Below are 25,569 nucleotides of genomic sequence, written 5' to 3' on the forward strand. Positions count from 1 at the left end.
TTAAATATTTAGTGTGTGTGTGTGTGTGTGTGTGTGTGTGTGTGTGTGTGTGCACATGGGTACGTGCCACCATTGCATGTGTGTGGAGGGCAGAGGACAACTTGTGGGACTTGGTTCTAGGGATTGAATTCAGACTGTCAGACTTGGTGGCAAGTGCCTTTATCCACTGAGCCATTTCCTTTAAGGGCCACAATATCAGTTTTGTTTCATTTTTTCTTCCCAATGTGGTCTGTATCGATGCAAACCCAGAGTTCCAGGAAGCTATTTTATGGGTTTAGTGATTGTCAACTTAACACAAACTAGAGTCACCTGGGAAGAGATAACCTCAATTTAATTTCTTCCAGCAGATTGGTCATTTCTGTGAAGTGGGAGGGTCCAGCCCATTGTAGAAGGTGTCTTCTTCCCTAGGCAGGTGGGCCTGGGCTGCATAAAAAGCTTGCTAAGCAAGCAGCTGGAGCAAGCCAGTCAACAGTATTCTCCCAGGGTTCCTGCTCTGACTTCCTTCAGTGATTGATGGATAGTGACCTAGGATCTGTAAGTAGAAATAAACCCTCTTCTCAGCAGAGGCAGGTAGATCTCTGTGAGTTCGAGACTAGCCTGGGCTACAGAGTGAGTACCAGGAAAGGTGCAAAGCTACACAGCGAAACCCTGTCTCGAAAAAAATAAATAAATAAAATAAATAAATAAATAAATAAGCCCTCTTCTCCTGAAGTTGTTTTGGATCATGGAGTTCACCTTGACATCAGAAAGCAAACTAACACAATGAGTACTGACAAGCTGACTCTAAAATTTGTATAGAAAGAAAAAAAAAAAGAGTACATAACATATCAAAAGAGAGCAATTGGCCGGGTGGTGGTAGCGCACGCCTTTAATCCTAGCACTCGGGAGGCAGAGCCAGGCGGATCTCTGTGAGTTTGAGGCCAGCCTGGATTACCAAGTGAGTTCCAGGAAAGGTGCAAAGCTACACAGAGAAACCCTGTCTCAAAAAAACCGAGAGAGAGAGAGAGAGAGAGAGAGAGAGAGAGAGAGAGAGAGAGAGCAATTGACTATTTAATTTTCAATTTGTCACAGAACAAATAAAACATTTTTAAATTAAAAAGACCCAATTAGTCAGGCAGTGGTGGTGCATGCCTTCAATCCCAGCACTTGGGAGGCAGAGGCAGGAGGATCTCTGTGAGTTCAAGGCCAGCCTGGTTTACAGAGTGAGTTCCAGGACAGGCTCCAAAGCTACACAGAGAAACCCTGTCTCGAAAAATATAAAAAGACCCAACTATACACACTTTTAAAGTTACCTGCTTTAAATGTAGCTATGGTGCTGGGGGGTACACCTCGGTGGTCTGGTACTCGCCTCCTTGCAACGATCAGTTCAAGGCTGGGCATGGTAGTGCATGCCTGCATTTCCAGCACTGGGAAGGTTGCCCCCAGAGAGAACCATAAGTTTGAGGCTACCCTGGACTAGGTAACAAGATCTTGTCAAAAAAGAAAGAGAAAAAAAAAAACAACAACTGCTCCACCAAGAAAAAAACAGTTTGAAAAGTAGATGTACCCCAAACAAACTACTAAATATGTGATGCATACATAAACTAAGAAATCTTAAGCCTAGCACGAGAGTAAATGCCTGTGACCTCAGAACTCGGAAAGTGGAAGCAGGGAGCTCGGGAGTTCAAAGGTTCTACTCAACTCTATAATGAGTTAGTGACCAGCCTGGATGACAAGAGACCCTGTTTCAAAAACAATAACATGGAGCTGGAGCTGAAGAGATGGCTCAGCAATTAGAGTCCTGGCTGCTCTTGTAAAGGACCTGGGTTCGATTCCCAGCACCGACAGGTAGGCTTATACCCATCTATAACTCCAGTTCCAGGGGATCTGACACCTTCTTCTGACCTCAGCAGGTACCAGGCACACATGTGCTGCACATACATACATGCATGCTGACCAAATTCTCATATACACAATAATAAAAATGTTTACAAATTTACTCTTTCTGTGTGTGTGTGTGTGTGTGTGTGTGTGTGTGTGTGTGTGTGTGTGAAGGAGAAAAAATACATATGTGGTGGCATGCTTGTTGAGATCAGAGGACAACTTTCAGGAGTGGGTTCTCTCATTCCACCTTGTTGAGGGTCCCTTTTGTTTCTGTCCCTCTGCTACCTGGTCCTCATGGTTCTCGCTTCCTCCTCCCATCTTGCCACAGAAGTGCTGGGATTACAGATGCAAGGCTCAGCAACTGGCTTTTCCATGCAGGTTCTGGGTATCCAACTCGGCTTATCAAGCTTGTTCATTAAGAGCCTGCTTGGCTATCTCGCTGTTCCTTCATCTTTATGAATGTGCGCTTGTGAAAGGGGAGGTAAACAGTTCAGCTTTGTGATTTTACAGATAGCTTTTAGATATTAACACGCACGATGTATCAGTTTCCGTTTCTTCTTTTGCCCTCTGCTCTGCAAATGCCAGGGGCCCCTACGCCCTAACTTCTTTGACCCACGGCATCCTTTTCAGGAAAAGGAGATAGCACCCCTAAGTTAGAATAGGGAGGAACCAGGCACGAGTGCTGAGTAAATATGGCTACATAAGTTCTCTCGCTCTCCTGAGGAAGAAATCAGCGCTTGGGGGCTTGTTTTAGGATGCAAGAGACGGGAGTGTGTTTGAGGCTCAGGAGCAAGGAAGTGGTTGAAGATACCAAAGAGGTGTGTGATGGAACCCGGTAGGATGGGTTCCATAGGACTGGCTTCGGTAGTAGGGATAAAGAGGTGGAAGCCCCATCTGCCCCGCAGAAAACCGTCTCGCTGTTGGAGGTGTGCAGGAAGGGATCGGCTCTGACTCCCGCAGACATCGCCACGCATGACGAAGCTACTTCCCATCCACTGCCACGCCCGCACACCCTCCACATACAGGGCAGCTGAGGGTCCGGTTGCCATGGAGAGCGGGAGCGCGTGAGCCCAGCCGCTCCTCCCGCGCCCCCCACCCCCGCCCCAGCTCAGCCAACTCCCACTCTGATTGGCCACCGCTATCTTATTATGCAAATCACTTGCGTAGACTGGCCCGGCTAGCTGTCTGACGTCACTAAACTCGGGGGGGCGGGTAGAGGGGCTGGGGCTCGGGGCTGGGCTTGGCGAGCTAGGGCGGGAGCCCAGAGAGCTCCGAGGGGGACTCCGGCCGGACCCAGGCGCCCCGCCCTAGACCACGCCCCTTCTTAATCCGCCCCGCCCCTCGCTCTCGGCCGGGCCCCGCCCCTCGCTCTCGGCCGGGAGCCGCCCCCTGGTTAGCCCCCCGCCCTCGCAGCCGGGCCCCGCCCCCTCCCCCAGGCCCTCGCCAGCAGTCCAGGGAAGGGACGGCGGGACAAGCCGGACGCGCGGGAGGGCGGACGGGGCGGGGACATGGCCGCGGCGCCCGGAGGGTCTGCGCCGCCCGCCGGCCCCGGCCCGCGCCTGGCTTTCAGCACCGCGGACAGCGGCGTCGGCATGAGCGGGCTGAACCCAGGTCCCGCGGTGCCCATGAAGGACCACGACGCCATCAAGCTCTTCGTGGGGCAGATCCCGCGGGGCTTGGACGAGCAGGACCTCAAGCCGCTGTTCGAGGAGTTCGGCCGCATCTACGAGCTGACGGTGCTGAAGGACCGGCTCACCGGCCTCCACAAAGGTGCGCGGGGTCAGCCCAGCCCAGCCCAGCCCAGCCCCAATCCAATTAGAGCGCAGCCCAACCCAACCCTGGCCCCAAACGCAGGCCCAACCCCAGCCCTACCGAGAGCCAGCCCAGTACCTGCCCCACCTCAGCTCTGTCCCCTCCCCAGGTCACAGAGCCCCAGACCCAGAATTTTCTCTGTGACATCCTCCTGAGCGCCACTCCGATTCCCTAGCAGGTTCTTCACTCTAACCTCCAAATCCCTTGTTACTTCTCACATCCCAGCCATTCCCACCTCCCAGCTGGACCTCTCCACCATCCCTCCCATCAGACACCCCAAACCCTGGAATTTGGAAACTTATTCTACCTCCCAGCTCTGGAGTAGCCGGTCTCCTGATCCCTGGACCCATGTATTTCCAGAGCCCTCTGGTGCCACCCTACTCAGGCCTAGCCGCTCACACACATCTTGGGTTTGCACCCCTCCTGGCCTCCAACCCCAGCCAGCCCCAAAAGCCTCCAATTAACTCTTGTGTCTGACAGCTTTAAACATCCCATGCCCAAATTCCTCTTCTCCTTCAGAATTCAAACCTGTCTAATCTATACAGTCCAATTCACCTCCCAGGAGACTGACTCTCAGAGACAAATGCCCTCTCACATTTGACAATAACCCTGATATCTCATATATTTTTCCAGAACCCCAACACTCTTTACCTCTTCTGATTTGAATCCAGAATCCCAGCCTCAGCTGGGAACATCCACCTTCCTGCGTCCCCTTCATCTTAGGTCCTCCCTTAGATGAATACACTTTTTTTCACCACTCATCCCCACTCCTGTCTGCTCCCTCTCAATCCTCCTGGTGGCCTCCTCTTTTCCTTTCTTTGCTGCCTAGTCCCAGACCAGAGCACTCGAGGGGTGGGGTCAGTCTAATGAGGAAGATGGAGATGGTGCCCCTTCTCCCTGCCTTTCCTAGGAAGACAGAGGCACCATGGTCCTGTCCAGCCACACCCCTTTCTTCCTGTAGAGAAGGGAGGAGACTTGTTTACATGCAGAAAAGTCTGTCCAGGCTGGGCTGGAATAGCAGAGCCGGAATCATATAATAATAATTTGAAGGGAAACGTGCTTATTTCTCCACTGGGAAATAATGTGGCTTCAAGATTTTGGTGGGGGAAGGGTCACCAACTCTCCTCCACGGTCTTCCTAAGAGAAAAGTGACAGGTCTTGCAGGGCAGGTCCACTCTGAAGGCTTGTGAGCTAGCATCAGACTGCTACTTCTTTCCTGCCGGAGACCCCAGAGCATTCCTTGGCATGCTAACGTAGGGGGCTTTGAGAAAATGTTCATGAAAGACCTAGGCCATTTGAGTAGGGGGACCTTTTGGTGAGGTTATGTTAAAGTGCCACAAGGACAAGTTCACATCATCCAGACTCCTTGCAGGGCAGCCCAGCTGCCTGTCTATCTTCCTGCCCATCCACTTACAGCACTTTTCTCTAGACATTGATTTCAGTAGGCAAGCATAAAACTAATCTTTGTAGATGATCTGTAGAATAAAGCATGGAATAGCTGCAATTCTCACTTAAACACTCAAACACTCAGAGTCTCTGAACTGTTCCCTCATTCACTGTTCCTTCCCATTAAGCACTAATTCTTCCTGTTCCTCCCCATACTCATGTGTCCCTTTAAGCCATGCTTCTCTGTATTTCCATCATGTCATTCTTCCACCTTCTAACCCAAGCAATCTACATGTTTTTTTTGTGGTAACACCTGGGCTCCTAAGCCTTTCATAAAGTACCTTCCAGTCTGACGTCAGATGTTATGGCTCAGTGGCAGAACTGATAAGTATGAGACCCAGGGTTAGGTGAGTTAGTCCCAAAACAGTCTACAGCTCTCCAAGGAAAGTGTGGCCTTGTGTGATATAGAGGCAGCCTGGAGGGTCTTCAAGTCAACATTCCAACTTTCTCCCCAGCAACCATGATGTCTAAATGCTAGAGTGACTCATTTTCATTCTGATGGCTGAGTATTGAGGGAGAAAAAGCCACCATGCTTTGAAAACAACCATAGCCTAGGAATTCCAAAATCCCAAACCCTGACCTATGACTGACATAATCTCTGGCTTCAGTTACCCTACTGATATGAGAACACTTTAGCTAAGAGTTCTCAATAAACCACAGGCAATCCTTCCATCCTAAGGAGGCAGTTCCATAGAAGGTGCCACTGAAATAATAAGAAATGAAACATTTCCCATTTGCTTTTCTAGTCAGCTGTCTGAGCAGAAAACTACACCAGCTCCTAATGGCTTCCCACATGCATGTGCCCTTCCTTGGTCCTTCTCCTTCCTCTACTCAAAAGGTTTGTTCTGAAAATGTAGATTTTTATCATGTCACAACCCCAGTGAAAACCCTTTAGTGGTTCTCCACTGCTCTAAAGGATGAGTACAAATTTATTGGGGTCTCTAAGGCTGTCTGTAACCCAATCCCTGCATACCTCACTAGGCACTCAGCTCCGACTCCTAAGTCTTCACCCACACTAGCTTTCTCTCCATTTCTCCAACACACCACATTTTGACTCAGTTTTCATTCCTCCCACCTGAAATAATCACACCCCTCTTCTTACCTGGTTCTAAAGGACTCATTATTCCTGTTCTTGAGAACTCAAAATCTTCTATTTTATCTTCATCATTATTTGCTGGGGTTTGAACCTAAGATCTCATGTATGCTAGGCAAGAACTCTACCACTGAGTTACATCACCACCCTCAGTGTCTTCTTGTAGACAGTCCTCAACACTTGGAAACAGACTCAGGCACTCCTCATGACATCCAGTCTCCAAGAACTCCTCTCCATTTTTAACCCATCCTAATGCCCAACCAAATAAGTAAGTATTGGATATTTTCTGGATGAATGAATTCTCAGTGAATATTGGAAAGGAGGACACCTACTTCAGTGTTTTCCAGCATCCTGCAGATTTTGAAGCTGAACACAGTGGCATAGTGTTTACTCTTTAGCTCAACCTGGACTCATTCCCTGATCCAAAAACTAGGCTTCTTTTACAGGAGTCCAGGTTGGGTCACAAATAACTCTTTAAGGGCCCTGTCTTGACAGACCAAGGTCCTTGGATAGGGTTAGGGAGTTTCTAGAATTTCCTACTTACAGAAAGCCCTCAGACCTGAACCAAGGCTGAAATCAAATCCATTCCTAAACTTCAAACTTGGGGAAGGAAGTGTTGGGAAGTAGCTGGCCTTCAACCCCTCATCTTCCTCTTTTTCTTTCTGCCACTGGATTAGGAAGGAGTTGAGGCTGATCCTTGGAGACTACTGCGAGTCTATATCTAAAATAGATGGGCGCTGTGGGGTGGGTACTGCGTTGAAGAAGGCAAAGCCGCTTAGGAAGGTTTAACCCTGACAGGACTTATGGATGGACTGAGGAAGGAAGCTGTGGGATTGAGTGAGCACATGACTGGGTGCATGGGTACACATGTTTCTTGGACAGAAGACCAGGAGAAAATGAGAGGTAGCCAGAGTTTAGGACATAGGTTCCCAAGCAGGTGAAGACTCTCCCATCACAGAACACTTCACAGGGCAGTATTCATGTTTCCAGGATAGTGACCCTAAGTTTGTTAACTTATTTGGATCTTACCAAGAAGAATGTTGAGGGGTTTCAGAAAACCCCCTGAGCCAGGCTCTTCCTCCTCAGGCTGTGCCTTCCTCACCTACTGCGCCCGGGACTCTGCTCTCAAGGCCCAGAGTGCACTGCATGAACAGAAGACCCTGCCAGGGGTAAGTCAACCAAGGTTGAGGGCGGGATGGGTGAGAATCACTTCAATGGAACAATGCTCTGCATGCATGCCAAAGCAGTATACAGGGTTAAGTTGGTACCAGCAGCTAGAAACAGGGTCATCTACCCAGGAAAGGGTTTATGTGTTCCTTGAACAACTCAAGCCCCATGTTACACTCAGTCTTCCGGCTCAGAGAAATGGGCTCACAACACTTGAGCCAAGTGTTCGAACTTATTTTTTAGAAGAGACATGGTGATATAAGCTAAGTTAGAATTTTTCCACTTTGGCTAAAATCATGGTTTCAGGTGTTACTTGTCACTACTGTGAGCATGTATGTAGTGATGTAGGGGAGAGGCTCTGCAGAGTCACTATCCTGTGTTCTCCAATCTTGTGCTCCTAGATGATGCTTTCCTGCGGTCTTCTTCCTGTAACACGTTTGGGGTACCTTGACTCACCAAAATCGTCTTCTTTCCATGTTACAAAACACAGCTAAAGTTAAAAGGGACTTCTTGGTTTTATAGACACCCAGGATTATATGATCTGGTCTCAACTAATGGATGGTCACAAGTAAAAGAAAATTGGAATCTCCCATCCATGTGGTAGTGACAATTAGGATCTAGCATAGGTTTCCAAAAGGAAAACATACTTCCCAGCCTCATTTTTTCCTATCTGAAGAGTGTTGTGTCTGGAAAAAGAGCAATATTCAAATGTCATGTGTAGGCAAAGTCTGGAACAATGTCCATTTTAGACTTAAGAAGGTCACTGGCCTATTAGAAAGAGACCAGGATAGAATTAAGGCACAAAGACACAAAATAGATCATGAGATATGTTCAAAGGAATTGCAGATAAGTATGTCTGGAGAAAAAAAAGAATTTAATGGGATTTTAATATGAACACATCATAGCATGATAATTAAAAATACTTGGTTTCACATTGTTCAGACTTAGATTTGAACCTCACCTCTGTCACTTACCATGGTGTTCTGTTTCCTTCACTCAGGCTTTAGTTTTCTCACTTCTAGGGAATGGGTTGTACTAACAATGTAGCTCCTTGGGCTGTAGTAAGGAAGTCCCAGTAAATATGACTGTTGCCTTAAGATCTTGACAAAGGACTTGATTTTCTTTCTTTCTTTCTTTCTTTCTTTCTTTCTTTCTTTCTTTCTTTCTTTCTTTCTCTTTTTTTTGGGGGGGAGGGGTTTTGAGACACAGTTTCTCTGTAGCTTTGGAGCCTGTCCTGGACTAGCTCTGTAGACCAGGCTGGCCTCGAACTCACAGAGATACACCTGCCTCTGCCTCCTCACTGCTGGGATTAAAGGTGTGCACCACCACCGCCCGGCTCTCTGAGCAAGTTTAAAACCTAATTTTTTCTGGGCATTCCTTTAATCCCAGCACTTCAGAGGCAGAGACAGGTAGAGCTCTGTGAGTTTGAGACCAACCTGATCTATATCGTGAGTTCCAGGACAACCAGGGCTACATAGTGAGACCCTGTCTCAAAAAAAAAAAAAAAATACAATAAAACCTGAATTTCTTCATCTATAAGACTGAATTTGTGGGCAGATGGGCTAAGTCATGTGAAGTACAGAGAACAGAAGAAAGTGAGCCTACGGTGTGGCGTAGCCAGCGGTAGTAGGAGCAGTCATTGAAAGAGTAACGTTAGTAGGAGCAGTTGTAGAAAGCATCATTCATCTAACCGTGGGAGCAAACGGTTCCTGCTGCTAGAACAGGCGTCAAGACGAGCTGGAACACCCGTGCAGGAAGCAGCGTGGTACAAATTCAGAGTTGCAAGAAACAGGTGGGTGTGAGGTGGATGGGCCTAATGGTGGGAGGGGGAACCCCAAGAGAGTCTGGGCCAGGCTGAGGGCAGGGTCCTACAGAGGGCTGCAGTTGAAGGGGAAACAAGTGGGAGATTTGGAGATTTGGACTTTACCTGGAAAGCCCTGAGCAAATCAAGAGGGCTTGGGAGAAAAAGCTTCTGAAGAAGTGGTGAGCAGTCCCTGTGGGGTTTCATAAGAATGGGTGCTCCTTGGAAAAGCACACTGAAGCCCCAGAGACCTGGGAGGATTGACTCTAAGGGAGAAAAGCAAAATAGTAATAACCAACAGTTCTCAGCACCAATATTCAGGGCATTTTACGTGTTCAAGTCATGTAATCCTTTGTGAAGACAGTATTGTTACTGCCCCTACCCCCATCTTACAGATGAAGAGACTGAGTCTTCAAGGGAGGTGCCCAAGCTCATGTATGAGAAGCTCTGGTCATTGAGCCCGGTTAGTCTATTCACTTAATTGCTCCACTGTTACATGAGCTAACTTGGTGGCAGATGTGGCTTAGTTTCTTTCTTAGTTTCTGAAGAGTGTGGCACTCGAGGACCTCTGCCTTCTTCCTCTCCTCCATCGGCAGACCTCCAGTGTGGACTGGTTTCCTCTGTTACTGCCAGGATTGACTTTATTCACCCTTCTCAACTTAACAAAGTGAAAATTAATATTTAATTAGCCTCTTAAATGAAAATCAATGGCACTGTTGGCTAGCCCCGGCAACATCCATGCCATCAATCTTTCCTTTGAGCTTGCCAGGGGCAGCAGCAACTTTTATGAGAGAGGACCGGGCACCCAGCCTTCTGTAGATACTAGGTCCTGGGTGTAGCTGCCATCTGCTGGAGAGACAGGGATAAGACTTCAGTCTGTATTTTTGCTGGAATGTGGCAAAACTGAAGGGTAGAAAGCCTGGAAAGGCTGAGTGAAGCCCCCAAAAGAAAGCCTGAATCTTCACGGGAAACAGCATAGTTTGTTGGAGTGTCTGGAGTGAGACCTCCTCTTGGATCCTCTCCATTTACCCATTGCCAGTCTCTGCCAGCTATTGAAGCTCGGCTCCCTACTCAGAGCTTCCTTCAAACTGCAGCCAACTGCCTCCTGGCGAAGCTACTGCTGTTTCTTTGAGCCTCGCTCTAGGTCTAGAATCCACATGAAGAGAATGAAGCCAACTTGGTCCCTACTTCTGGGATTGAGAGGGTGTCCGTTATTGGTCTATCTCCCTGTCCATGACCTCCCTTCTTTGGAAGAGCCTATCCCTTCAGACACTACGAAGAGGCAGATGCAACCAAGTAGAGGAAGGCATTTGCTTGACAAGCTGTGTCCTGTGCAAAACAACTCGGGAGGAGAGAGAAAACCCAAGTTAAATCCCACTATACTCTATAGACCAAGCCACGCCCTCAAGAAGCTCCCGGTTCACAGGTAACTCAGTGCACTGCATTGGAGTTACACCTGGACATGCAAAAGAGGCCTCAGGAGTGGAGAGGAAGGAGAGTGCTACCAGATGCTTTCTCCATATCTGAGGGTCTGAGAAGCTAAACGCCAAAGGCCACTTCTGAAATCTGAGGATACTATGAGAACTGACAGAAATGTCTCCCAGCAAAGATGACTGGCTGTGAATGGGTGGAGTGTGCTATGCATGTTGGGTAGAGGAGACAGGACACACAAGTTCTGACAGTCAGTCTTGGGCGGATTTAAGAAGAGTTAGGGATGAAGTTTTGAAGATTACCCTGGCTACAGCATGGAGACCGACTGAAGCGGGAGAAATAGCGGAGGCAAGACAGTGGGACAACGTCGCTTCTGAATAAGCCGGTGGTGAAGCGAGCTGCCCTGGAGCTGGGATGGTGCAGGAGTGGAGAGGAAAGGATGGGCTCATGGCATGCCTATGTGCTCTAGAGCTCATGGGATTTCATAGTGAGCTGGGTTGGAGGAAGCATGGTAAGCCGAGCAGTGGTAGCTCACGCTTTTAATCTCAGCACTCGGGAGGCAGAGGCAGGTGAATCTCTGTGAGTTTGAGGCCAGCCTGGGCTACAGAGAGAGTTCCAGGACAACTAGGGCTACACAGGGAAACCCCTATCTCAAAAAAACAAAACTAACAACAAAAACAGTGAGGATGTGTGGTAGAACCAAGTCTTGAAAATGTTGATGTTGAGGGTTGCCATACTCTTCTCTGACCCTCGCGACACCTCCCCTAGACTCACCAACAGTCCTTCTCAGGGGAGTACTGATAAAACCCTTCCTGTGGGGAGGGAATGCTGAGTGAGGGACAGAAGGCAGCACAGGGCGATGACTAGCCCAAAGACAGGTGTTTCAGACAAGTCTGTAGGAGAGGTGGGACACACCTTGCTTCCCTTCTGCTTACTGGCTCAAGAGAACAGGGCCTTGTACAGGTCTGGTTGCCTCTAACCTTCCTCACCCCACTTCGTGGAGTAGATTGTTCTCTTCTCTCCGATATTCTCTACCTTGATTTCCCCTTCAGGGCCCCGACACAGACATGGGCCTGGGAAACTCTTGGAGGAACAGGTGATCAGTCCAGGCGAAGGCTCACCTGAAATCTCACGAGAAGTTCGTGGTTGGGGAGTCAATGCCCCCATTTCCTTAGTGCACCCCAGACCCTTCCCCTGCTTATGGCAGGACTGAAACAGGCAGGGTTGCCCAGTAGCTCTCATGAGCAGCGTTCCCCTCCAGCCATGAGTAGCACGCCTAAACCTCAGGTGTTCCCCATAATCCCTGCCTGTGGCGCTGAGGCTCAGAGCCTGGGAAGCAATATTCTGCCAGTTTATGAGCTGTAATCCTGAGTCAGCCCACATGCCCTCCTTTCCCTCGGCCCCACCCTCAACAGAACTACGGTTTAGTTCACTTGTCCCGAACATCTTTTGAGTCTGTCCATTTCCTTTTACAATGGTCCCAGTCACTTTCACCTCCCACCTACATCACCGACCTTCCTATCTCTTCTCACTCCCTTTCCAATCCTCTCTCTGCACTGTAACAACTTATGAGATACTTTCTAAGACTTAACAGACCAGATCATCACCTGTCCTCCTTTTTAAAATCCATCCCTACATCCTTATAGCATTTAAAATATATTCACGTCAAAATCCTTGACGTGCTTTTTACAGCCTGCCCTAATCTGGTTCCTGCCTGCCTTTCAGTTTCACCCTGTTTCACCAAAACAAAATAAAATAAAAAAAAAAAGCAAAAATTTGTAAAGCCCAAAAGACACACAGAAGCACACAAAAAGACAAACAAAACCTATCATATCTAATATACCTACTAAGATCTGGTTCTTGTTATTTCCACCACAAACCCTCAAGCATAGGAATGATTCCACCTCTTATGAGTGGGGATACTGAGGCTCAAAGACCTTAGAGAAGTTGCCAGCGATGTAACCAGGACTGAAGTTCCCATCTGTCTCGTAAGCAGTTTATCTTCAGGAGCTGGAGCCCTTGCTCTTTCAGGCTTGACGTTCTCTGTCTCTACTCTAGCTGTCTAGAATACTCAGCTGCTTGCCCTGCCTCTCTCATTATCTCTACCCACTCTGACCTACAAGGCCCAGAGCAAACACTATTTCTTCATGGATTGTTTCCTGTGTCATCCTTTCCAGATGCAGCCAGCCTCACTAATAGCTCCTCACCTTGCGTTGTCTCCAAGGCCCTGGTACCTCTGTGTCTCATTATTTGTATTCATGTCTTAAGAATGGGCTGGAGATATGGCTCAGTCAGTAAAGTGCCTGCTGTGCAAGCCTGGGGACCTGGGTTTGCCCCACCCCCACCCCCGCCCAGAACCCACATACAAAGCCAATGGCAATGATACATTCCTGTAATTCCAGGATTGCGGGAAGTCCCCAGGTTTGCTGGCCAACCAGTCTAGCTGAATTACAGAACTCCAGGTTTAGTAAGAGATCCTGTCCGAAAAAAAACAAAAACAAAAACAAAACAAGATAGAGGGGACTCATGATTAAGAGCACTGGATGCTCTACCAGAGAACACAGACTCAATGGAAGTTTACAAACATCTGTAACTACAGTTCCGGGGCATCTTCTAGTCTCTGTGTGTACCACTGCACACATGTGATGCACAGATATACATGCAGACAAAACACCCATACACATAAAATAAAAACAAATAAGTCTTTTTATAGATTGTGGAAGAGACCTGATATTAACTCTGACCTTCACACACACACACACACACACACACACACACACACACACACACTTGAATGAATGCACAGTGAATTTGAGCGGGGGGGTGATGATACTGTTACCCAGCGGTCAGGAGGCTGAGGTAGGAGGATCATGAGTTTGTGGCTAGCTTAGGCTATTAGCAAGTTCTAGGGCAGTATGAGCTACATAGTAAAACTACCTTAAAAACAAAAACACTAACAAATGAAAAACAAGAAGTTGAGCAGTAGGATGCAAAAAAGCAGGAGCTTTACCATCAGTCAGACATGGGGTGAATCTCCAAGTACCCACAATGTAATCCTAGACAAATAACTCTCCCTGAGCCTCAGCTTTCTCATCCATAGTATGGGGACAGTAGACCTCTTGAAGTGGTTAGAAAGATTTGGAGACAACATATATAAATAGTCCCAGGGGAAGGCTTGGCATCTTGTGGGCTCTCAGAAAATGGGGGCCTTATCTTCTCTGTGAGCCTGTGAGGGGAGTCTCCTTCCAAGCATCACTAGGGCTCATCACAGAGTTCCATAAATGTTGGCAGCATGCCCGACTGGCAGACGGTGTAGACCTTGAGTCTCTTGAGGACTGGACCCTGGCAGGCCCATGTAAGAATTCATACATACCACCCAATTTCCACTCTCCATCAAAAGGTCAGGTGGTTTGGAAGAGGGAAGGGAGCGTCCCCCCAGAGCACCAGTGAGCACCATCTCCCAGGAAACCCAGCCAAGAGCTACCATGGAAACCGCTGCTGTCACATGCGCTCGTCACCCTAGGCTCCAGAGAAAAATTCTCAGGATCTATTTAAGAACTAATAAAATAATGATGGTTTTGCTCACTCTCACTGACCCCCCAGCTCAGGCTTCTGCCCCTCTCCTTCTTTCTACCAGGCTCTCCTGACTCCCCCAGACCTGCTTTCCGCCCAGCCCCCCTTTCCTTCCCTTTTCCCACCAGTAATTCTATTTCCTTGCCCTTTTCTAGGTCTGTCTCTTACTTTCTCCCATAATTTCTGTCTTGCTGTGTTTCCTCATCATTCCCTATGTCTCTGCTCTCCATAGCTCTGTCTCTCGGTTTCTCCTCCACACTCACAGGTGGCCATGCCTAGGGACTGGTCCTGTCCTCCTGGTCCCTGGTCCAGGCCAGTCCAGACCTGTCCAGCTCGCCCTGATCTGCTTGGATTGATCTGTCATCCCCTCTAGACTACAACCTGAGTCCTGTCGGTGTCTCGGCCCCCACCCACAGCCTGGTACACTGCAGGTGCTCCACTACCAGAGGGTGGGTGTGTCAGAGCCTTGGGTGGGAGGGAGGATTACAATGGTTCAGGCTTGGCCTGTTTTCCCTTTCCTTTTTTTTTTTTTTTTCAAATGAGTCTTCCTCACCCCTCCCACCCCAAAATTTGATCCAAAGAAATTGCTCAGCTGTGACTGCCAGGGTGTTACCATGGTTACTGGGTAGCACTTGTGGCTATGGTAACAGGAAGCTGCCTGTTGTCTCGGCAACGAGCACATTGGAAGGGATGGAGTGGTCCCTGATTGGTGCAGAAGCAGTACGTTTCCTGAGGGGAGGGGGTCAGATCATCACCTTCTCAGGCCAGATGGGCATCAGTTACCCCTTCCTCCAGGAACAGGAAGGCCGCTGTTCCTTCCTCCCGGCACTCAGCTGTCTGCCCCCAACATCAATCCCTCACATCCCACGCACCAAGCTCTTGGCAGTTTACCAAGACCTTCTGCACCCCCATTACCTCATGTGATCCCCACAACACCTATGAGAGGAAGGTGAGATGGGGATTCAATCATGAATTCACTTAGGGTGGTTGGGGGATGGGAAGGTGGGGGTGTATATTGAATCACCTAGGAGCTCGTTCAGGTTATACAGTCCCCCACCTTAAGAATCTAATATGGTTCCCAGGTGATTTTTAACCACGTCTAATCAGGGAACCCTTGAATTAAAAGGTAAAGCTGGCTGGAGGAGGGAAGGGTTGGAGGGAAAAGTTAAGTTGCTTTCTAGGTTTATAACCTGAGTGATGGAGGATTGAGTTGGGGTGAGGAGATGAGCCCGGGTTCTGGTGTGTTGAGTGGAAGTGCCAGCGGGCCTTTCTAGCCAGGATGCCCAGCGTGCAGCTGGAAACATGGGTCTGAGGCTCAGGAGAGATGTGGGCTGGAGACGCAGAGGTCTGAGTCATCCCTCTGTGGATAGCTGCTGGGGCTGTGGGTGTGGGTGAAGCGATTCAAGAAGAATTGGAAGAGAGAGATGAGCAGGGAGAAAATGGTGCCTCGAGAACCCTAGCACTGTCAGGGAAAGGGGCACTCAGGAGGGATGGAGGGGTGAGTGCAGAGACTAGCATGGCACAGACAGCTGGGAATGTTTTCCCAGATTAGTAAACTGGATTTGAGAGATAGTGGCTCACTTAAAATCGTACAACGAAGAAATGGCAGCGTTAGGGGTGTATAGCACTAAGTCTGAGTCCCAGACTGTTTAATCTAAATAACACACAGCTATATTCTCAGTTTTAGACATAAACCACAAATGTGCTATAGCAATTACACCCTCCCACCCAATTCCTCTCACTCAAAGCCTTTATGTAAGTCCAGGAGCCTAAGAAACAGGCTCCACATGGAGCTACCCCGAATCCAAGACAGAAAATCTCGTTAGCCACTACATCCACCCTATGCTTGCCACAGAGCTTCTTGCTATCCACTCCTTCAGGTTCCAGCACTTTCTAAACATCTGGGTTTAAGGAAGCAATGTTGGAGAGAATCTGTAATCCCAATGGGAGCGGAGGGGTTCAGAGTGTAAGGAGGGCTGGGACTCAGAGCCCGAGGAGCTCATTGGGAAGAAAGAATGAGGCCTTGGGACCAGGTAGTCATGCTAAATGGGTGTGTTGGTCCCATGTCTTTCAGATGAATCGTCCGATCCAAGTGAAGCCGGCTGCCAGTGAGGGCCGAGGAGGTAACTTCCCTGTCTGGTAAACCTCGGAGTGGTACCGGAGTAGAGGATGGGTGGGCCCATTCCTGGAGTTAGTCCTGTGCCAGGGCTTATGACTAGACCCAGCCCAGGTTAGTGGAGTCTAGAATTGTGCATCTCAAGAAATAGCTCAGCCATCTCAACTCAGACTGAGAAGGGATAGGTTCTAGAAAGCTCAGACCCAGAAGTGGCAGAAAGGGCAGAAGCAGAGGAAGAAAGCTCTTGCTGTCTTACTCCTGGAGAATGGCCATTACTGCCTTGCCAGGTGGAATTTACAGGTGCATATAAAGAAGCAAGCTGGGGTGGTTCTCCTTTTTCAGATTCCTCTGGGTCCACAGAAGGGACCTCTCATTCTTTCCCATCATGGCCTGATTAATCACCATAAAAGATGAGCTGGCACAACAGGTATTGTGAACCATAGTAAGGAACGTAGCTGTGAACTGAGGCTCTCAGAAGTCTTTAGACATTCTTAGCTGCACTGTTTTATAGTAGAGAGAGCACTGCTTCTTAAGAAGAGTGGTAAGGAGCTCTCATAGCTGTGTTCTGGTCAGCTCCCCTGCTAGAAAGGCAACGCTGACTTCTAGAATCAGTACTTGATATCTTTCTTGTCCTTGGGTCTTAGATTACCCCAAAGTATCTGCCTACAGCCCTCCTTGGTGTCTGCTAGTTCTCCCACTCTGATAAGATAGACTTTCCCTGTCTATCTTATCCAAGATCAGCCATTGCTTCCTTATGTGAGAGTCTAAGATTTAGGAGAGAATGCGACTCATTGATAGAGACATGTATTAACATCCTACTAATTCCTTCACACTCTCCCTTGATTTCCTGTCTACATTCACTGGGCACTTTGGTGGCATCAGGGTTCTGTTTGGTCCCAATAAATATTCCTTCCTCCCTTTAGATTCTCTGACATCTGTCTTTGATTCTTAATCTCTGGTCAAGATATTATCAGCCCCACATTGCCTTGGAGAGATATGTCTAGGTTCCTTTTCTCTTTCCGTCTTTTTTTATCTCAATCTTTTCCAGACAGGCTTTTCTGATGTGCCAACTGCATACAAAACATGTTCAAGAATCTCTTCTCATTGGGAAGCTCTGTTAGGGATCACAGCCATTGTTGGCCATATTCTAAAACCTTCCCTAGCCCACATACGTGAGACAGACCCACAAGTAAGTCACCTATGAGTACATGAGTGAGCCGAGAAACAAATAGAATGTGCTGTATAGTTCATTCAACTATCCAATCAATATGTTCTAGGCTACTCCACATTAGGAACACAGAAGCCTGGCAGATTATGAGGGGACAGATGGGAAAACAAATAAGGGGTCACTCTTCAGTGTGAACAGTGTTTCTCAAGGAAAAGTCTAGGATGGCACTGTGGGGACACAAATAAGGGGGAGCTAACCTAGATTAGGAGGTCAAAGTGAGTTCTCAGAGGCAGTAACATTGAACAGGAGACCTCAAAGGGTACCAGAAAGTAGTCAGAGAAAGGAGGAAAGAGGAAGGATATTCCTCAGGCAGGGGGAATGGCATGTTCTGAGACCCCAGAGCTCAGCAGGACATGGTACAATTTGGAATCTTATTCGGGAATTGGTCCATGTGCCAAGGGACGCCTGCTACACATGGTCCTGCACATCCCACCAGAATTCACAGGTGGCTGCTCAGCAACGCTTCTGCTAGGCTTCGTGGCATCCGCTTGGGTGTTAACATTTTCTTCCTCCTTTTTCTGTACAGACCTTGCAGGTGTCACATCACTGACAAATTCTATACATGAAGCACTTCACCTGTTCACCTGTTCATGTTCAGGGTAGTTCAGGGGCAGGACAAGAAATCTGGCTGAAAAGAGGGCTGCCTAACAGCCCAATTTATTACTTCAGAAGTTTTGTGTTACACAGATTTTTCTTGACAACGGATGGTTTTCAAGGGCTGTGCACTCTGAGCACTTGCTTGAATAACCCTTGCAGATACGCAGGACCAGATCTTCCAGTGCCTTCTTGCTACATACTCAGGAAAGGAGTAAACGTAGTAAGTCTCGCAAAGAAGTTGGGCCTTTGTCATTTATAAATATTTTATTTACTGACTGATCTGTGTTCTGCAATCTCGTGTCTAGTCAAAATGAGTTGCTTTTCTTCAGGGCTATCACATCTCTTCTAGATTAAAAAAATGATTTATGTGTGTGTGTCTATGTGCAGATATACGGGTGCCTGCAGAGGTCAGAAGTGGGCACTGGATCCCTTGGAGCAGGAGTTATAGGTATTTGTGAGCTCCAGGATAGGTGCTAGGACCTGCCTTCTGGGCCTCTGATAAAGTTGTAAGCCCTTGTAATGGCTGAGCCATCTTTTCGGTCCCCCCACACCTCTCCTAGGGTTTGATTGCTGAATTTTAATGCTGTCTAAAATGTGAGAAGCTCGATTTTGTTGTTGATTTTGTTTGTTTTTTGTTTTGTTTTGTTTTGGTTTTTTGAAACAGGGTTTCTCTGTATAGCTTTGGAGCCTGGAGCCTGTTCTGGAACTTGCTCTGTAGCCCAGGCTGGCCTCGAATCCTCTGCCTCCCAAGTGCTGGGATTAAAGGCCTTGTTTGCTTGTTTTTGAGACAAGGTCTCACTATGTAGCTTTGGCTGTCTTTGAATTCAATGATCCACCAGCTTCTGCCTTCCAAGTGCTGGTAGTAAAGGTGTGCAGCAGCGCACCTGGCTGAGAGCTCAATTTTTTAAAGATGATTTTTAATGTCTTGCCTCTGAAATGTAATAAACACCACCAACATGGAACAATTTTTCCCATTAAAGTCTTTTTTTTTTTTTTTCAGTGACTTCAAGCATTCTATAACCCTGATTACAAATGTTCTTGTATTCCAAGCTGGTGAGCCTGTATATTTTTATTATTGCTTCAGTTGAAGCCTTTAGTTTACAGCTGATTTCTAATAGTTTCTGTGTCTTAAAAGACACTTGTGTCAATTAAATCTTAATTTAAAGGATATCAAAGCTGCTGATGCCTATAATCCCAGAATTTGGGAGGCTAAGGCAGGAGAATCGCTGTGGGTTTGAGGCCACCATGTGCTATACAGTAAGATTCAAGCCAGCTTGGGCTATAGTGTGAGGTCCTGTTTCAAAAACAAATCCAAACTTTTTTTTAAAGACGTTGACTTAGGTGAGGTAATTCAACAAGTAAAGACCCTTGTTGTTAAGCCTGATGTCCTGAGATCAATCCCTAGGACCTACATGGTGGAAAAGACAAATATCTCTCACAAATTGTCCTCTTATCTCACATCCATGCCACGGCATGTGATTTCACACACACACACACACACACACACACACACACACACACACACACACACACACAAATAAATAATAGAATGCAACTTACAAAAGAAATCAAGGCAAATGTAACCTAAAGGTCTCCCATTTATCTTCTGGAAGGAATCATTGTGTGATTTTTTTTTCTCATAAAATGGGGGTCAGAAACTAACTTCAGGAACCCAGGAAACTTAATATAAAATTTACGTCTTAATTATTAAAACAGAAGCTGCTTCAGCTTTTGTTAAGTGTACTGTGAGAACACAGATAAACACATCGGGTTGACTTCTTTGGCACCTGAGCTGCAGTTCTCCCATCATCCATGCGGAAATACAAAATGAGCCTTTTGACAAAAATAGTTAGTGTTCTCGTTTTGAAGTTTGACGACAATGCAATGTGTTCTTTTAATCAATAAACATGTAGTTTGTGGTAGTAATAATCAATGTACATACTAATGTCCTTTTAGATGTTAGTTCTAATACTGGAGATTTCATGCTTCTGTGGGGTGTGTGTGTGTGTGTGTGTGTGTGTGTGTGTGTGTGTGTGTGCGCGCGCGTGCATGCTGCATATGCGTATGCATATATGTGGAAAGGCGTGTGGAGTCCAGAGGTCCATCTCAAGTGTCATTTTCAGGAGCTGTCCACCTTGTTTCTTTGAGACAGTTCTCTCTCTGGGACCTGGGGTTCACCCCATTTGGCTAGGCTAACTGGCCAGTGAGCCCCAGGGATTTCTCCATCTCTGCCTCCCCAGTACAGGGATTACAAGTACACATCACCACGCCCGGCTTCTCACGTGGGTTCTGAGGATGGATCTCAGGTCCTCATGCTTGCAGAGCAAGTGCTATCCCGACTGAGCATCTCCCCAGCCCCAGAACTCGGGATTTCAATCCCTACAGCACAATAACGATAGCAATACAGCAGGATCTATCTGCTAGGATCCTCTTCTTCCATGGCTGCCCCCTTTAAGTTTGGGGACACTTTTCTCAAAGATACGCATCCACACCTGCATAGACTATATTATTTTAATGTATCCTGGCTAGGTCTTATGAATTCTGAAGTTAAGTTCCATGGTGTTCATAGAGTCCATACCCTGGGTCTCTACTTTTCATCCAGTGGCAATTATACATCAAACAGTAAACTATTAAAGAAAAATGAACTGAATTTCCTAGAGGGAAGCCATCACCTATCAAATAAACAATATTTATTTCTGCGTTGGCCAAACATGTCATCAAAAACTTCTCCTCCGGCATTTGGATTTATTTTTTTAACTTATTTATTTTTATTTTATGTGCATTGGTGTTTTGCCTACTTGTATGTCTGTGTGAGGATGCCAGATCCCCTAGAAACGGAGTTACAGACAGTTGGGAGCTGCCATATGGGTGCTGGGAATTGAACCCTGGTCCTCTGGAAGAACAGTCAGTGCTCCCAACCTCTGAGCCATCTCTCCATCCCCGAATTTGATTTTTTTAGGTGAGCATTACAATGTTTTCTGAAACCGGATGCAGTGGTACATATGAATAGTCCCAGATACTTGGCATGCTAGGTAAAAGGATCCCTTGAGCTCAAGAGTTTGAGGCTAGTCTTGTCAGCATAGCAAGACCCTATCCCAATAAAAAAGTAGAGAAAGTTTCCTGAGATAAAATCCCAAGGTTTTTCAGAATGGAAAATGTTATCAGAGGTAAGGATCCTAAGTTGATCGAACAATGATTACTACATAAATGGGCATTATTTGTTATTCAGCATGAGGACCACTATGGATTTTTCTTATTTATGTTTTCTCTACTTTTGAAACATTAATACTAAGTTAAACTGTAAGTATAGTCTGATAGGAAAATAATTTTTAGTCACGATGAAACCTCTAAAATCAGTGGAACACTAAATTTATATTTTTCCTTCCTTTTCAATTTTATAATATAGTCAATAAATTAATAAATCACATTGGCGATTATTCTGTTCGTTTTCCTTCCCAACTTGGCTGCATTTCTTTAAGCTACACAAATCTTTACACATCCAAGATACCTAAGGTACAGAAATAGATTAAAGTAATCAATACACCCAATCAATACACTCTTTCTACTTTTTAATTAAGTAATTAATTAATTCAAAACTTGAACTTGTAATCTTCCTGCTTCAGACCCAGAGTGATAGAATTACAGGTGTGCACTACAACACTCTGGTTTAACTTGTTAAAATTGTCTTATTTATATGTGTGCCTACTTGGCATGTTGTCCATGAGTGTGCAGTTTCTGCAGAGGCCAGAAAAGAGTGTTGGATCCCCTGGCACTGGAGTCACAGATGGTTGTGAGACACATGTGGCTGCTGAGAATCAAAACGAGCCCTCTGGAAGAGTAGCCAATGCTCTTAACCATTGAGCCATCCCTCCAGCTTCTTAATATTTAAATTTTTTTAGATTAAAATATAATTACATCATTTTCCCTTCCTTTTTCTCTCCCCAAACCTTCCTATATGCCCTCCTTTTCTTCTCTTCTCTTTTCTTCTTCTTCTTCTTCTTCTTCTTCTTCTTCTTCTTCTTCTTCTTCTTCTTTTTTTTAATTTTGATTTTTTGAAACAGGATTTTTCTTTGTAGCCTGAAACTTGCTCTGTACACCAGGTTGGCCTCGAATTTACAGAGATCTGCCTGCCTCGGCCTCCTGAGTGCTGGGATTAAAAGTGTGCGCTGCTACAGCTGGCTGTGTATCACTGTTTTAAATCAGATACATACTTTAGCAACAACTGTTGTAATACAGTCAGTGATGGTTATTCCTATCTTTGGTCGGCAGGCTTCTTATTCTAGAAAAATACTCCCTCTCTTCCCTACAAGTCTAACTCTTTAGGTTTACAGAGAGCACTTGAGAGTTGCCTCAAGTTAACGCTTTGCTTCCTGCAATGTGTTCTGACTCTGAAGGTAAAGAAAGCTGCTTGTCAGCATCTTGGCCGAGAGCAGATCATGCTAATCGGATGTTATAACACTCTAGGGCCTTGGCTGTGGTGGAACCCAAGGCAAGCCCCCATCACAAGTGATGCTTTTCAGACACAGGCATGCAACCCACCAAGGAAAATGCACCCCTGAAGTGTCTTCTCACTCTAGAGCCTGGCTCGCCTTTCTAAACTTAGCCCTGGCTCTCTTGGATCATAATGAAGGCCAGCAGCATCTTGTTTCCATTTCTTGCTCTAAGTCTCTTTGTTGCCATCTTCTTTAAAGTTCTTGTTTATGTTTTAATAATAAAATGCAAATAATAGGGTCCTGATAGACGGATCAGTAGTTAGGAATACTAGAGGACTTGGGTTCGATTCCGAGCACCCAGATTGCTTTGCAACCATCTGTAATTCCAGTTCCAAGGGATCTGATGCCCTCTTCTAGCATTGGAGAGCACCAAGAACACTTGTGGTGAACATACACACATGTAGGCAAAACACATATACACACAAAATAATGTGAATTTTTAAAAAAATGTATCATCTTAACCATTTTAGTGTTACACTTACTAGTGTTAAGTATATTCACAAGTTTGTGTAACCAAACCCCCAAAGATTTTAATCTTCAAAATGTAAACAGCCTGGAGAGGACTCAGTAAGTTAAGTATTTGCCATGCAAGCCTGAGGACCTGAGTTCCATCCCAGCCTTCATGTAAAAGCCTGCCCAACCGTGTGTCTCCCAGTACTGGAAGGTAGAGACAAGGAGATTACTAGGTCTTTCTGGCCAGCTAGTCTAGTGAGCACCAGGTTCAGTGATAGAGCTTGTGTCAAAAACTAGAATGGAAAGTGATTGAGGAAGACCCCCAGTGTCCACCTCTGGCTTCCACATCCACTCTATACATGTGCAGTGCCCTCCCCACCCCAACATGTGCACACACACAAAACCAGAACCCTGAAACTTGACACCATTAAACTTTTCCCCGTCTCTGTAGCCTCTGGCAAACACCATTCTGCTCTCCGTTTCTAGCAGTCAGACTACTGATAACTCATGGAAGGGAAAATGGGCAGCATCAGTCTTTTGGTGACCGTCCTACTTTGCTCAGCATACAGTGTCCTAAAGGTTCATCCCTCGAGGTGGGAAATGTCAGAATGCTTCTCCTTTTTAAGACTGAACAGCAGCCCACTGGATACATATGCTTCATCTTATTTATCCATTGATCTGTTGGTGAGTGTTCGGGTTACTTTTACCTTTTGGCCATGGTGATAAATAGCATTATAACTGAGTATGCAGACATGTCCTTAGGATCCTGCTTTCTCAGAGGACAAATGCCACATGATCTCACTCGTGTAAAATGTAAAGAGGAACTCACAGAAGCAGAATGGAATGGTGGCTCACAGTGGCTGATGGGAGAAGGGGATGGAGGAAGGAGAGACGTTACCCAAAGGCTCCGGGTTCCTGTTAAGCAGAGGAACATGTTTTAGTGGGTTGTTACAGAGCATGGCAGCTAGAGTTAATAATAATTTGTAAAAATGGCTCAGCTCACATACTGCTTCTGCAGAAGGACGGCATTCAGTCTCCAGCATCCTTGTCAGGTGACTTACAGCCATCCATAACTCCAGCTCCAGGGAATCGAATGCCTTTCTGTGGGGCTGGAGAGTGGACTCGGCAGTTAAGTGCACTTGCTGCTCTTGCAGAGGATCCAAGTTCAGTTCCCAGCACCCATATCCAAATGATGCCCTCTTCTGGCTTCCAGTGATTCTGCGAGAACATGGTGTGCATACTTATAGAAAGCAGGCACCCATATATACATAAATTAAAAAAGTGAATAACCAAAAAATCCACAAAGCCAGGTGTGGTGGCACACACCTTTAATCCCAGCACTCTGGAGGCAGAGGCAGGTGGATCTCTGTGTATCTGAAGCCAGCCTCATCTATATAGTGAGTTCCAGGACAGCTAGGACTATATATAGCACCCTGTCTCAAAAACAAATAAATGAAATTTTAAGAAATGAAGTAAATATTTAAAAAGAAATTTAAGAATTTACCATGAAAAGTCAAGTAGTTAAGGTGATGGATATGTTAATTAGCTTAATTTAGTCATTCCACAATGCATACATATATCAAAACATGAAATTGTATCCCATGAATAGGCAAAATTATTAATGATAAATTAAAAAGAAAAATAATTTTGGAAAAAAGGTGCAACAAAGCTTTTAATACTTTGGTGTAAATACTTCAAAAGAGATACTGCTGGGTCATATGGTAATTCTGTTTTTATTTTTGGGGGCTGCCATTACATCTTTTGAGGAAGGGCAGTGAGACAGGGTCTTATTGTGAGGCCCTGACTGGCTTGGAGCTCTCTTTGTAGACAGGTTTGCCTTGATCTCACAGAGATCCACCTGCTTCTGTTCCCAGGTGCTGGGGTCAAAGGCATGTGCCACCAAACCGGATACTATTTGTACCATGGCAACTGTGCCCTTTTATCTTCCTTCTTGGCACCAACGTTCCAGTCTCTCCACACCCTCAGTAACATTTGTGATTCGTGTGTGTGTGTGTGTGTGTGTGTGTGTGTGTGTGTGTGTGTGTCTTTGACAGCAGTCATTTCAATAGGTGGGAGGTGATGCCTCCTTGTAGTTTGGACTTCCATTTCCCTAATGATGACTAATATTAAAATTTTTTTCATATGCTTCTTGCTCATTGGTATGTTTTTGTAGAAATATCAATTTAAGATCTTTGCCTATTGTTTGGTTTTGATGGTGTGTTTAGTTGATTAGCTGGTTTGTTTGTTTTGATTTTTAAGACAGTGTCTCGTTACATAGCCCAGGTTGGCATCCAGCTGGCCGTTCTGCCCCCACCTACCATAACACCACCCAGTTCTTTGCCCACTGAAGACAAAACTTGTTTTTGGCAGTATCTCACTATGTAGCCCTGGCTGGCCTGGAACTCACTTCGTAGACCAGGCTGGCCTTGAGTTCACAGAGATCTTCCTGCCTCTGCCTTCCGAGTGCAGATTAAAGGTGAGCACCATAACTGGTTA

The 25,569-nt window shown here is 46.3% G+C and overlaps 1 protein-coding gene across 4 annotated transcripts in view; it reads left to right on the plus strand.

Moving 5' to 3' along the window:
* The first annotated feature begins 3,304 nt into the window (after window positions 1-3,304).
* Window positions 3,305-25,569, plus strand: part of Celf6 (CUGBP Elav-like family member 6) — a 29,822-nt gene continuing 7,557 nt past the window's right edge. For 3 of the 4 annotated variants that reach the window (XM_059268009.1, XM_059268011.1, XM_059268012.1), the window contains exons 1-3: window positions 3,305-3,633; window positions 7,301-7,383; window positions 16,261-16,309. In XM_059268009.1, the coding sequence (XP_059123992.1) occupies window positions 3,372-3,633; window positions 7,301-7,383; window positions 16,261-16,309 (394 nt within the window). In that variant the 5' untranslated portion in view covers window positions 3,305-3,371. Of the gene's footprint in view, window positions 3,634-7,300; window positions 7,384-14,892; window positions 15,136-16,260; window positions 16,310-25,569 lie in introns of those variants that run through there. The other variant, XM_059268013.1, reaches the window with a different exon arrangement.

Source organism: Peromyscus eremicus, chromosome 7, assembly GCF_949786415.1.
Source record: "Peromyscus eremicus chromosome 7, PerEre_H2_v1, whole genome shotgun sequence".
In the NCBI taxonomy this organism is placed as follows: domain Eukaryota; kingdom Metazoa; phylum Chordata; class Mammalia; order Rodentia; family Cricetidae; genus Peromyscus; species Peromyscus eremicus.